At 53.8% G+C, this 12,440-nt stretch overlaps 1 protein-coding gene across 4 annotated transcripts in view; it reads left to right on the plus strand.

Moving 5' to 3' along the window:
• Positions 1-12,440, plus strand: part of PAX2 (paired box 2) — an 89,586-nt gene that overhangs the window by 41,641 nt on the left and 35,505 nt on the right. For 3 of the 4 annotated variants that reach the window (XM_006053193.3, XM_006053190.3, XM_006053194.3), the window contains exons 5-6: positions 697-782; positions 2,285-2,404. In XM_006053193.3, the coding sequence (XP_006053255.1) occupies positions 697-782; positions 2,285-2,404 (206 nt within the window). Of the gene's footprint in view, positions 1-696; positions 783-2,284; positions 2,405-7,919; positions 7,989-12,440 lie in introns of all 4 variants that reach the window. The other variant, XM_006053185.3, reaches the window with a different exon arrangement.

Here is a 12,440-nt window from a genome sequence, read left to right on the forward strand (position 1 = left end):
GTGCATGGGGAAGGCACCAGTCTCTTCACCCAATCAGGTAAAGAAGCTGAGATTCAAGTAAGGCCTCTGGGAAGGAGGCCAGTGTGCCAGCGAGCTGGGCAGCAACAGGGCTTTGTGGGGTGTGAGAGCACTAAGTGGTTCAAGGAGTTGCTCAGCGCCTGAGAGGGACTGTGTGCTGTGTTGGAACCCTGGAGACGAAAGGGTTACTGTGACCCAGCCCTTCCCTGACTCTGTCTTTAGCTCAGGAAATGGAGAGATGTCACCCCCTCCCTGACTCTGGAGGACTGTGATACAGTCCCAATAGGAAAGCCAGCTCCAAAATGATCTCCAGAAGGGAAGGGTGGACAGCAAGTCACCAGGGGAGCCCCAACTCCCAGAAAAGGGAAGGAGGCTGTGGTCTGCTCGCTCCACTACCCTGATCCTTGCTACCAGACGTCAAACGGCAATTTGATCAATGCACTGCAGGATAGAATGCAGACTGCCTTGGCCCAGGGATGCGCTGAACCTGGATCCGCAGAGCCAACAGGAGGGCAAGCTCCTGCCTTGCAGCAGTCAGGGAGGGCGGGGGTGCAGAGAGCAGCTGAGGGAGGAGGGAGCTAGGGAGCTTGGGGGAGCCACCTCCATAGGGCTTGGCTGGAGCTGGCCAGGGCATCAGAGGGCATGTGACGTGTGATGCTGTTGGTGATGCTGTTGCAGGATCATCCGGACCAAAGTTCAGCAGCCTTTCCACCCAACGCCGGATGGAGCCGGGACCGGAGTGACTGCCCCTGGCCACACCATTGGTAAGAGGACTTAGGGAAGGGGGAATGCTGGGCCCCCTGAGAGCTGGGCAATGCAGCTCCAGCCCTGGGGAATGCACACTGTCTGAGGTCCAAGGCCTGTGCTCTCTAGAGGTGCAGGATCTGCCTGCGAGACCAGCTCACAAGGACCGCGCTGTGCCTCCTGCCCGCATCTCCTTGCCTTTATCAGTCTGTGCGTCTGTCTCTCTCCCTCCCTTTCCTCTAGCTTTCCTTCTCCTTCCCATCCTCCTCCTGCTCCATCTCTTTTTCTCTGTCCTTCTCTCTTTCATATCTACTTGCTTACTCCATTTTTGTTTTGTTAATTTTTAAGATTCTCCTCCTCTCTTCTCTCCTCCTCTGTCTTCTCTCCTCTTTCTCCCCCTTCTGTCTTTCCCTCTCCTCTCCTCTCTGTCCAGGTGGCCCTGGACCTCTTCCTCTGTCTGTACCCCTCCCTCCTCATGGCCTCTCTCCTCTCAGTTCATCTCACTTGATGTCTTTGTCTCTCTCTCTCATCTGCCATACCTTCTGCCCTCTCCAGCCCCCTCATTTATTGACCCTCGCTCACAGCCTTGCAGAGACACGACCAGTCCCACCAGAACACCTGCCAGCACCCCCTCCCTCCCTCCCACGCACTGTCTTCCCTTTGACCCAAGGGCGCTCAGTGCTGCCGAAGCCATAGGTGAGAGCTTGAGGGACTGGGATGTGGTTAAATTTCTCCTGCTGTCCCTCTTGGCAGCTGTCCCCTCTCTCTGGACCAGCAGAAAGTGAAAAGGGCTGGTCCCAGCCCTCCGGGAATTGGCAGGAGCCCTGTTTGCTAGGCCTGGGTTGCAGCGTGTGCTGCGGGGGAGGGTTGGATCGAGCTGTACCTGAGTTGATCACTGCCAAGTGAATGTGTTCACTACTCTGTGCCCTGAAGGGGAAATTAGGAACTTCTCAGGTGATTTCAAGACTAGAAGCAACAGGTGGGAGTGAAGAGCTTCATACCCCTGGGGAGTATCAGGCCCATTCATGTGTCTCTAAGAGAATCAGAGAGATCTTAGAAAGCCACAGACTCTAAATCAGGACTGGGAAAGACTCTGCCTAGGAGACTAGAAACAATGGGCTGGGACTTGTTTAAACGGATTTGCCCAGCCCCAGGGATCCGGGGATGAGCTGTGCAAGAAGCGGCTGTGCTCTCAGGACCCCTGAACCACTTTCTAGGTTGAGTCCGCTTTGCTGTTTCCATCCATCCTCAAGAGTGGGTTCAACCTATAGTGAGTGAATGAAATCTCCAGGTCTGCAGAGAAGGCCTGGGTTGACTGGTCCCCACTAAGCCCAGGGTGGACAGCACTGAAGAGCCTGAACTGTATGCAGCAACTCGTTCCCCCTTAAATCTCAGAGAAAGGAGACTATGGGCTCCCCATCCCCGCTCATTCCCTCTGCCTCTCTCTGCCCCCAGACTTGGGGCTTTGGCCTGCGATCACAACCACTATCCTGATGGCATTATCCTCCTTCCTCCCATCCAGTTCCCAGTACGGCCTCCCCTCCTGTTTCCAGCGCCTCCAATGATCCAGTGGGATCCTACTCCATCAATGGGATCCTGGGGATCCCTCGCTCCAATGGCGAGAAGAGGAAACGTGATGAAGGTAGGGAGGAGGGAAGAGGCTTGGCTTCCCCTGTGTATGCTTTGTCCTTGGACTCAGAGCTCCAGTTTCGGCCCAGCTTCGCAGCTGCTTTGCTGTGAGATCACTTTTAGTAGCAAAGCCCAGGTCCCTCCACTACCCTGCTGGCTCCTGGAGAGAGGGAGGCAGGCTGCTGGTGGGGCCGTCAGCTTCACCATCTGCTCAGCAGCCCCAACTGCTTCACCTTCCCCCGGGATTCACCCCAAACATCCCTGTGGGATGCCAGGAGGAAAAGCAGGAACCATGGACCACGGGAAGGTTTTGGAGGTTAGGGGACAGCTGGTTTCTGACCTGGGGATGAAAAGCTAAACTGACTTGTCCTCCCCAGATCTCAACCCATCAGGAAATGGGGGAGTTATGTCACATGCAGCTGACCCTACTGCGCTTTATCTGTAACACATTGACCCTGTGCCCATTCAAACCACTAGGGAAGCTGGGCATGGGCCCTCTCTGCTTTTTGCTATGGGAGAAGACACCCTCAAGGCTCCTCTCTGGCCCTTCCCCTCGTTCCCTGTAATTCCTTGGGGGCAGCTAGCTGTTGGGCAGGGAGTTATAGAGTGAGAGGGATGAAGAGGAGGAGAAGCAGGGAAAGAAAATCAGAGGAGAGAGTGGTGGCGATGAGCTTGGGGGAAGGTGTTTTTCAAATGTTGTGACATTAAGGGTCCCTTGGTGACCATCTGGTTCTCTTTTGATGCATGAGGCCAGGGCGCAGGGCTGGCAGGCCCAGGCAAAGGGAGACCCCAGTGTCTGGAGCCTGCTTCCTGCCCTGATCTTACCGTCCCTGCTGGGGAAGCAGTAACTTCCTGGTCTAGAGAGGGTGAACTTTTAAGGGTATCTCCCATGAAATAGAACCCTCTAAATATGAACATAGGTGGGGGACCATATATCGCATTCATCCAGACAGTCTCAATTTATGCCTTTGTCTCTGCATCTTGGCCAGTCAGCATCTCCTTTTTCTCTCAAAAATGTCCTATTTGGACAGTAAATCTTGCAGTCATCCCAAGCACAGAGAAGCCCTTGATTGGGACAGCTCTAGAGGGTAAGGAACAGAGAAAAGAGACAAAGCTGAGATTCCCTAGGCCCAGGCTGAGGGTAAAGAGAGTGTGAGAGCCCCGGACTCCAGCAGAAAGGGACAGTGTGTAGGAGAGGCCTGGGTCTGGCAAGACAGTGATGACCCGGGTCTGGCCTCCTTCCAGAAGCCCTAATGGCCTCGTTTCACAGGAAAACAGCTTGTCTGGCTCTATTTCTCCTTCTTCCAAAATATCCAAACACATTTGGCTGCCACGGCCTTTGCCACTCACTAAATTTCATTGTGGTTGTTTTGGCAATAGCCACTGATGGGCAGGGGGCGGCTGTGTGAAAGGGCCTGCGTCTCAGTTCTCCCTGGGGCTTCCCCATACTCAGGTCTTCGCCAAGCTCCCCAGCACCCTGAGTAATCTGGAAGTCTGCCTCAGACCCTGAGGATTTCTCCTTTAAACCCTTAGCACTTGTGAGACAACCAGGGGGCTGGGGGAGGCCACAGGACCCCCTTTGGACTCCTTCCCACTGGTCTGAAGTTGGGGTCAAGCATGTCCACTACTTCCTGGACTCCTGTAGATCAAGGAAGGAGGCTGGAGATAGAGAAGCACTGGCCTGAGGCTGTGGCCACTGCAGGTGGGCAGAACAGAGTGCTCTCCTCTCTGAGCAATTGATCACATTCATTGTTTCAAGTCAATTCAATTCAGTGAACCTTTTCTGGGCATCACTCATAAAAAAGGCTTGGTGCTCTAGGTTCCCAGAGCAAAACAAGATATGATTCTTGTCCTTAAGGAGCTTATAGTCTAGTGGGGGCGTATAAAACACATGAGCCCAGAGAGCAGAAAGGCCCCTCAGGTATCTGGATATCTGTGTTGTGATGGAGGTCTGGGCTGCAGGCTGTGGGAACTCAGACAGAGGAAGGAGTGAGCCCCCAGGAAGGGCTGCCCTCTGAGGAGGGGCTTAAGGGATGGACAAGCGGCATGATTCAAAGACAATGGTAGTTGAAATTCTATGGGACAGACTGAGCCTGGTGGCCAGAAGGTACTGTGCGGAGAAAACAGGGGTGCTTTGGCTCGGATGAAAGGGCCTGAGGGGAAGTTGTGGAGGTAGGGCTAAGTGGAGGGTTAGGGGTATGGGAGAGCAGGCCAAGATGGGACTTTTGCCTGCAGACATGAAAAGCCACCAAAAGTGTCTGATCAGGAAGGGCACAAGAGCAGGGCTGGGTCCAGCATGGTGGTAGCGATGGCAGCGGGGAGACACCTCAGGAAGCAGTTGAATTCTAGGTGAGAGGTAATGGCAGTCTCTAAATTTACTCTTATTGCATAAATACGTACCCCAAGGCCTAGCTCAGTGGCAAGGAGGATCAGAGACCCTGCTTCTCTTTTGGGGAGGTGGGGAGGTTCTTTTGCCTTGACTCACCCTTCCTTCTGACCAACGCCAGGCCAGATGGAGCTGTCCTTTCCCTCGTGGAGGCCGGAACCTATGAGGAAAGCCAGTTCTCCCTGACCATCCTGTGCCACAACACACACACACACACACACCCCACACCACACATGATCCACACACTTGATCCATCAGGCCAGGTGGGAAGGGAGAGGACAGGAAAGGCAGACCCTCCACAGCCACCCCCTCCCCCAACTCCGGGCACCTCCAAGCAGCCAGGCCCAGTTTGCATTAGGGAGCAGCTCAGATGATTAAGAACAGGGGAGATAATTAAGTGTCAAGATGATGTAGCCCAACTCTGCAGTCAGGCCAAGGTAGCACAGCGGCTGGCAGGCCGGGCGCAGGAGGCAGCCTCGGGCATGGGCCGCAGAGACACCCAGGTGTGTCCTTCAGCTCCCGGGCCGCCGGCACTGCAGGCGAAAGAGAGAGCTGGCCCAGGGACCTGAGGGGGGCTGGGATGGGAACAAGGGTGCTCATCAAGGCACTAGACCTTGAGGGAGTGGAGGGACAGGTCTCCTACTGGAGGGCCCTGTGCCCCTGCCAGGCCAGCTTGATTTTGGCCCCACACATGGGGGGCATCTCCCTGGCAGTGTCATAGCCCAGGGGCCAGCTGTGAGCGTCTCTGTCCTCAAGGAAGCCACTCCTGCTCCTGCCTATGGGTACAGTGTGCGGCCTATTCTTTAGCTCTAACAATGTCACGGTGGTGGGCATTAGCGAGGACAATCGCTGCGGCGTGTGCTGGCATTATTGGACACAATCTCAGCAGTAGTTATTGGTGTTCACAGTGATAATACCCAGAGCATTATTGGCGTTGGCACTCAGAATATGGACAGCGTTATTAGTATCTGCAGCAATCAGATCTGTGGGGACATTAGTAAAGGACCGATCAGCTGTGACTCTGGGGAAAAAGGAAACCAACAGTGACTGTGAGCCTGCTTGAGACGCCCTCTCATGCCCTGGCCTTTGGAAGGATGGAAAAATCTCCAGAATTTTCCTTTGAGAAAGGTGCTAGTCAAGAAGCTTTGACCCTCCCCCTTCCCCCCAAGAGTCCAGAAGATCCTGGAATGAGACAGGTAGACAGACCAGGAATAGATGGGGAAGTTATGTCATAAAGCACCTGGCAGACAGGCCATCCATCAGTCTGAGAAGGTAGATTCCCATTCAGTACCCTCCGGAAATCTGTCCCTCTTCTTGGCTCTAACTCTGGGTGGGTATGTTAGAGTCCTTTTTAGGGACACTGCATCACGGAACATTGCATGAGCTGGCTGATGTGACTGCAGAACAGGGACTCTTGTATTTTTCCAGGACCAAAGTCCTTTGCCTTCACCCAGTTGCTTTTGGCCATGGTTTAAAGCATTGCCGTCCATCAGTGGTGGTGAAGCCCAGAACAATTATATCACTTGTCCAAAAATCCAAATGAAGTCGTATGGTGTGAGTCTTTAGATCTGTGCAAGGGGAGGTGTGTCGGTATTATCCTTTGATGCATGGGAATGCAGGGGCCATGATTCTGCCTTCCATTAATTAGGTGCACAATGAATTGTGCAGTTGAGTGGTGCCAAGGCAGTGCAGTTGTACGTTTGCAGGCAGAGCAGGTTGCATGGCTGCAAGCAGCCAAGCCCTGTCACTGCCTTTATTAGCTCCCTTCTGCTTTGGCTGAAGCCGTCACTGTGAGAAGTGATTTCCTTAGTTTCCCTCCTTGAAGTCCCTTGTGTGTTGCTGGGGTTTGACTTGGAGCAGATGAGGGGATTATGCTGTAGGAAGGAGCAGCTCCTGCCCTACTAGGATCCCAGGCTTCAAGCAAGAGAAGGCTGCTAAGGGCCCCATGTAGAAGGAGGATTCGGTAGAGAGGCCAGCAGGCAATCCCTGGCTGGGCTGGGCTGGGCTGGGCAATGTGACTTGGTGGGGAAAGGCTCTGGAGGGAGGCGCAGCTGGGTTTGCATCATAGCGCCTTGGGCAAGCCTCTTGGCCTTCATCAGCTCAGTCTTCTCCTCTATAAAATGGAGATAGTGACGGCACTGACTTCACGGGGACCATGGAGAGGACTACATGAGATCACGGACATGGGCTGAGCCAACTCCATCTTTGAAGATGGCTCACTGTGTGTCTGGGGAGGAAGGAAAAATTGGCAGGTTTATGTTTCAAGGGGAAATGAAGTTGTGTCAAGAGGAAACTTTGTGGGTGCCAGCACCCTCATCTTGGTACGGTTCCTTTTAAACAGAGCAGCCTAGGGAAGCTGATGCTGGATAAACCAACCTGGATGGGACCAGGGCAGCCAAGGAAAGATGCCAGCCTCCCTGTGTAACCAGGAGGAGCTCTGTCCATCTCTGTTTTCACATTTGCTCTGTGGCCATCCGCTTGGGCCATGTATCATCTCTTATTAGCCTCCAAAGGTGTTTCAGATGTGTGTAAATAAACCCAGGACCTCCTCTTCCCCAACATGGAGTCTTCCCTCCCTCCATCCATTGCTGTGTATTTCTGCCCCCACATACACGTTTATTTATTTACCTTGGGAAATGTGTGTTTGATTTGTGCACATAGGTGCTTTCTCACATGGTTTATGCAGATGTGGGTATTGTGTGTTTTCTACCTTTCTGATACCTTTGGGTGAAAGGGGACATGGGATGCCATGCATTGGGCAGGCACACAGTTTTCTGGGTAGTGCATACAGGCAGAGAGATGATCAAATGTGAGCAGGTGCATGATTGTGTCCCTGTCACCAGCGCCAGGGGATGGGGAGAGTCCTGAGCCAGGCCTGGGTGTGCTCAGGCTGCCTGGTCTTGAGACACAGATGTGCATGTAGAGTTTTGCCCAAAGGCCCATGTCAGCATTACCATGTTGGCAAAAGGATGGTCTGTCCTGGTCCTGCCTCCAGCGGGGCCTGGGCCCCACCACAAGGGAGACTGAGGCTGGGGACCCTCACAGAGGAGCCTGATCTCCCAGTCTCTGGATTTACCTCTGGTCTTTGACCTGCCTGCCTTTCGCGATCTCTCAGTGTCTGTCTGTCTCTTATTTGCTCTAGTCGAGGTATACACTGATCCTGCCCACATTAGAGGAGGTGGAGGTTTGCATCTGGTCTGGACTTTAAGAGGTATGGGGGCCAGAGGGAACCTGGTGCGGGGGCCAGGGGAGAGAGCTGGGGAGGCGGTTAGAGACTCTTTAGTGAGTGGGTTCCTAAGGGTCAGAGAGCAGACTAGGAGGAGGTGGCCCAGGCTTCCACTGGAAACCAAAGGCTAACGGAGTCTCAGGGCCTGGCTCACTTCCGCCTTGGGCCCTACTGGATTGGGGGGCTGAGGCCCTGGTGGCCTGGAGGGTCAGGCCCTCAGTGGATGGGGGCACTTTTTCCAGCCCTTGGAAAAACAAAGAGCAGATCGGGTAGTAAAACAAAAGCAAAGGAGACCTGGAAGCACCTGACAGCCCTAATTCATCACGGCCCAAGTTTTTTCCTGTGTTCCCATTATATTTGTTTGTAAAAGTGGAAATCAATTTTGAAGGTAATTTTCTGGAAAGAATGGAAGGGAGGTGGGAGGGCCGGATAAGGCAGAGATGGTAAAAGGAAAAATTTAGGCCAGGCACAGCCCAGGGGCAGCTCTTGGCAAGGTGAAAGAAAATTGCATATTCAATCTCCATCCATGAATCTCCCTCTCTGCTGCCCGCCTCCTGCTTGAAAACAATGAAGGCTTTTTCCCAACGCTGGGCAGGGCCTCGGTATCAGCCTCACTTTAACTTCAGGGTCATTAATTCCCTGATTATTGAAGGAGAAGAGAGGGTTGCAGCATCGTCAATTCCAAAGGCACACACCCCCCATGTGATCAGGGCCTGGGTGGGGTGGGGGGGGTGAGCCAGAGTGAGGTGAGGTGTTGTTTCAGAAGAGCACAGGGGTGGGAGGGAGGAAGTGGGGAGCCAACTGGACTGGGGGGGTGCAGGAAGCCAGGAGGAGGGGAGAAGAAGGCAGTCATTACTACATACCTCTGTTGTGTTGTTATTGCAAATTAAAAGTAGCATGTTCCACTCCGCAGCTATCTTTGGGGAGGGAGGGGCACCGAGGGAGGTGGGGGATCTTATCATTGCTTCTTCAGCAGACCAGCCGTGGTGTCACCGTGTGAGGTGACATTTGAATTTACAATTCCGCTGAGAAAAGCCATTAATTCACAAATTAACATTTCTCCCTCTCCCTCTCTCTTTAACACTCTCTCCCTCTCTCACATGGATGTGCAAGCAATTGAAAAGACAAAGGAAATAGCCTTAAGGAAGAGACTTTACTGCTAGTCTGTCTGTGCTGAGATTGCTCCCCCTGCTTCCAGATAGATAAACCAATTACCTGAGCCGCTCTGCTCCTGGCCGCCCGCGATCACCTCCTTTTGTAGGCTGCCTCCATGGCTGGATTACCCTCGGTGTATCTCATTAATGTAAACCAGGCATGCCCTGGTCACCCGGCTCCCTTCCCCGCTGTCTTTCTGGAGGGACAGTGGGAGGAGTGCTGGTGTCAGAAAAGGCAGGTGAGGAGGACCCCAGGAGAGAGGAGAGACTGCCCCTGGCCAGCTGCCAGGCTCTGGTTCTTTGGGTGTCCATGGCCTGGACCTGCAGTCCTGTTGAGGGGGTCAGCAGGTGAGTTCTCCGTGGCAGGTTTGCACGGGTGGACATCTAGAGGCAGAGGCAGGAGCCAATTCTTTGGGGCCCACAGGGCCGGTTCTCTCTGACCTTTTGGTTCAGAGGCTGGGGGCTGGCGAAAGCAGAGAGGGATCTGAGTGCTCCCTTCATGAAAAGATCTTAGGGATGTTTTGCTGAGTCCGCAGATCTAGGAGGGCCCAGAAGGCAAGGTGAGGTTGCACTATGTTGGGTGAACAAAAGCAGGTTGCACTGATTCCTTAACCTAAACTCGGTACTTGGGCGCAATTATGTCTTTTTGCCACGAAACCCTTAAAATCACAGCCAAACCCAGCCATACAGCTCCTTCTTAGAGAAGACCCACCCGGGAGCATGGACCCAGAAGTTCTGGGCTCTCACACCTCTGAAGTGAACTTACATCATGGGCTGAGCGTGGCAGAGCCTTTTTGGCTTTTCCTGTCCTCCAGGCCCCGACCAGGCACTGCATGAAGACAGATTGGCAGAGGGAAGTCATGCAGAGCTTGAGTTTCTGTAAGGAAAGTGCTTCTGTGGATCATTGCTGGAATGATAGGATTTCACACACACTACCTGCTACCTAGCACAGGTCACAGACTCTGACCCCCCAGGAGCCAGGTCCTCTGAAAGTTCAGAAACCAGATCTCCATAGAGGGAATCATCCGTCCAGACAGGTACCTGACCTTACCTTGCGTGAACAAAGCTCAGCCTATGTTCATTTTCCAACAAATATTCAAAACCTGGCTGCTGTCCATCCAGCCCAAGAGCGAACTAAGGTTCAAAGGTCAGCATTCACTAAGACACACACGCCCCCGAAAAATCCACTTCTGAACACACATTCATTGTTATGAATATATCTTCCTAGTAACCTGGGAAATTAGACCGTTCATACCTAAGCGGGGAATTTTTCTATCATAGTTGGATCACATATTTTAGCTAAACTCTCAGGGTAATGTTGGCTACGAGCCTGTTGAACGCCAACCAGGTCATTATACAGAGGCAGGTTTAAAGGTTTTATTAAGACCTTTGCCTGGGGCCCTGTGTACACCTGAACGTACCTTTTTCAGTAGGGAGGAACCAGGGTTTAACCATGACTGTGTGTAGCTGACGTAGGTGCGTGAATTTGTACATAAATACCTGCAATTATACCAGCGAATGCAGCTGAGTCATTAACCGCCTTAGTTTCCCAGCCAGTTCATGCTGCTGTGGATGAAGAGTTACATTTGGTTGTTTGAGGAAGTATGTTAAGGTTTAGCACAAAAGCATGTATTTTTTTTTTTTGGTAAAGTGTCAAAAAGGTCAGAATGGATAGGTCGACCCCACTCCCCAGGAAAGAATGCACAGACTCGCATTGGAGGGGCTGTGTGCGACCCTCCACCACTGGAAACTGGGGTGGCAGGAGCACAGTAGGGCACTGGGCAGAGGCCTCGGGTCCTCCCACCGCCACGTCTGTGTATGCACACCCACCTTGTCAGAATGTCTTCACTCGGTAACTCCCTTCAAGCCCTGCAGGTAGGCATTGTCCTCCTTCCCCCATGGGCAAGGGCACCAAGCAAGAATTCCGCTGCCTCAGCTTTGCCCTTCTCCCTCAGGCGGGGCCATGGAGGGAAGAGCTGGGCCCTGAGGCTGCTCCTCAGGCCCTTCTGCAGGAAGGCTCGCCTCCTCCAGGCACCGTCTCCTCTGCAGGCCCACGGGCAGATGAGAAGGGCAGGGTCCTAGAGGATCCCTCAGAAAAAGGGTCAGGGAAAAGGCAGCCTGGGAGACCCAGCCCTGCAGCCTGCTAGAGGAATGGGTCCCAGTAAACTCCCAACCATGGGTGTCTGCTCCAGAGGGGCGCTGGGGCCCAGGGAAGCCTCCCCCCAGCCTCCGCCCACCATCACTTGCCTTCCTCAGGGCCCTGGTGGCCAGTAGGGGTCTCTGGGACCCTCCCCATTCTTCCAGGAGGGTTGGGGGAGGGCTGAGAGACTGATCACGAGCCTCAGAGCAGAGTTGCTGCAGAGCCAGTAATTCAAACCATCCTGACCCTTCGGTGAACCCAAACCTGCTGACCTTGACAGCCCCAGACAAGGGAGGCCTCACAGACCTCAACCTGTGTGGAGGCGTCGCCTTCTCTCCCTCCCGGCCTCGGAGCCCGTGGCCCAGCCTTCAGGTGGCTCCTCGTTTGGCCATCCCAGCGAAATGCCAGCATCCCTCCCTCCCCTGGGGTGCCTGCCTGCTTGCCTCAAAGCACCCTTTGTGCTCATTTCCACTGGAGACAGGCGTGTGGGCATCTCACAGGGTCTCTCTGGGGCTAGGCTTTCTCCTGCAGACAGAGCTTTTACAACATGCATGCCTGTCTTCCTCCTGCCCCGACTTCAGCTTTTTCAGGAGCACTAGCCACATTGTGTGTGTGTGTGTGTGTGTGTGTGTGGTCCGGGTGCACACAGGGGCAGAGATAAAATGTGATCGAGACAGAGCAGACAAGGGGAGGAAAGAAAAGCTGGAGGAAAGCAGCCCCAGGAACCTGCATTAAAGTAAATGCAGTTTATGAAGTTTATGCTTTCCTCCTGGGGAGAGCTGGAATCTGTCCAACAGCCTCTCCAAGCCTGCCAGACAGCTCCCGAAGCAGAAAGTGCAGGCAGGAGTGCGAGCAAGCCAGTGACAGAGGGCAAGATGCACGGACTCTATTTCTCCCCCTCTCTCTCTGGCTCTCACAGATCCCTCTCAGCCCCAGCAGACGGCAGAGCCTGCGTGCGATGAGGGATGCGGATAAGTGTTTGGTAGGAGGGTCCCCGGGTGCTTCCCTGCGCTCTTACTTCCCCACCCCCATCTCCATCACTTGTGCAGTGTGGACCACTGGAGCAACCAGCTTATGGAAGCAGCTCTGGGAGAAGGGCAGTGTGGGTGATCTTGAGGTCCTGGAAAGAAAAGGGACCAAAAA

The sequence above is a fragment of the Bubalus bubalis genome, chromosome 23 (assembly GCF_019923935.1).
Source record: "Bubalus bubalis isolate 160015118507 breed Murrah chromosome 23, NDDB_SH_1, whole genome shotgun sequence".
In the NCBI taxonomy this organism is placed as follows: Eukaryota; Metazoa; Chordata; class Mammalia; order Artiodactyla; family Bovidae; genus Bubalus; species Bubalus bubalis.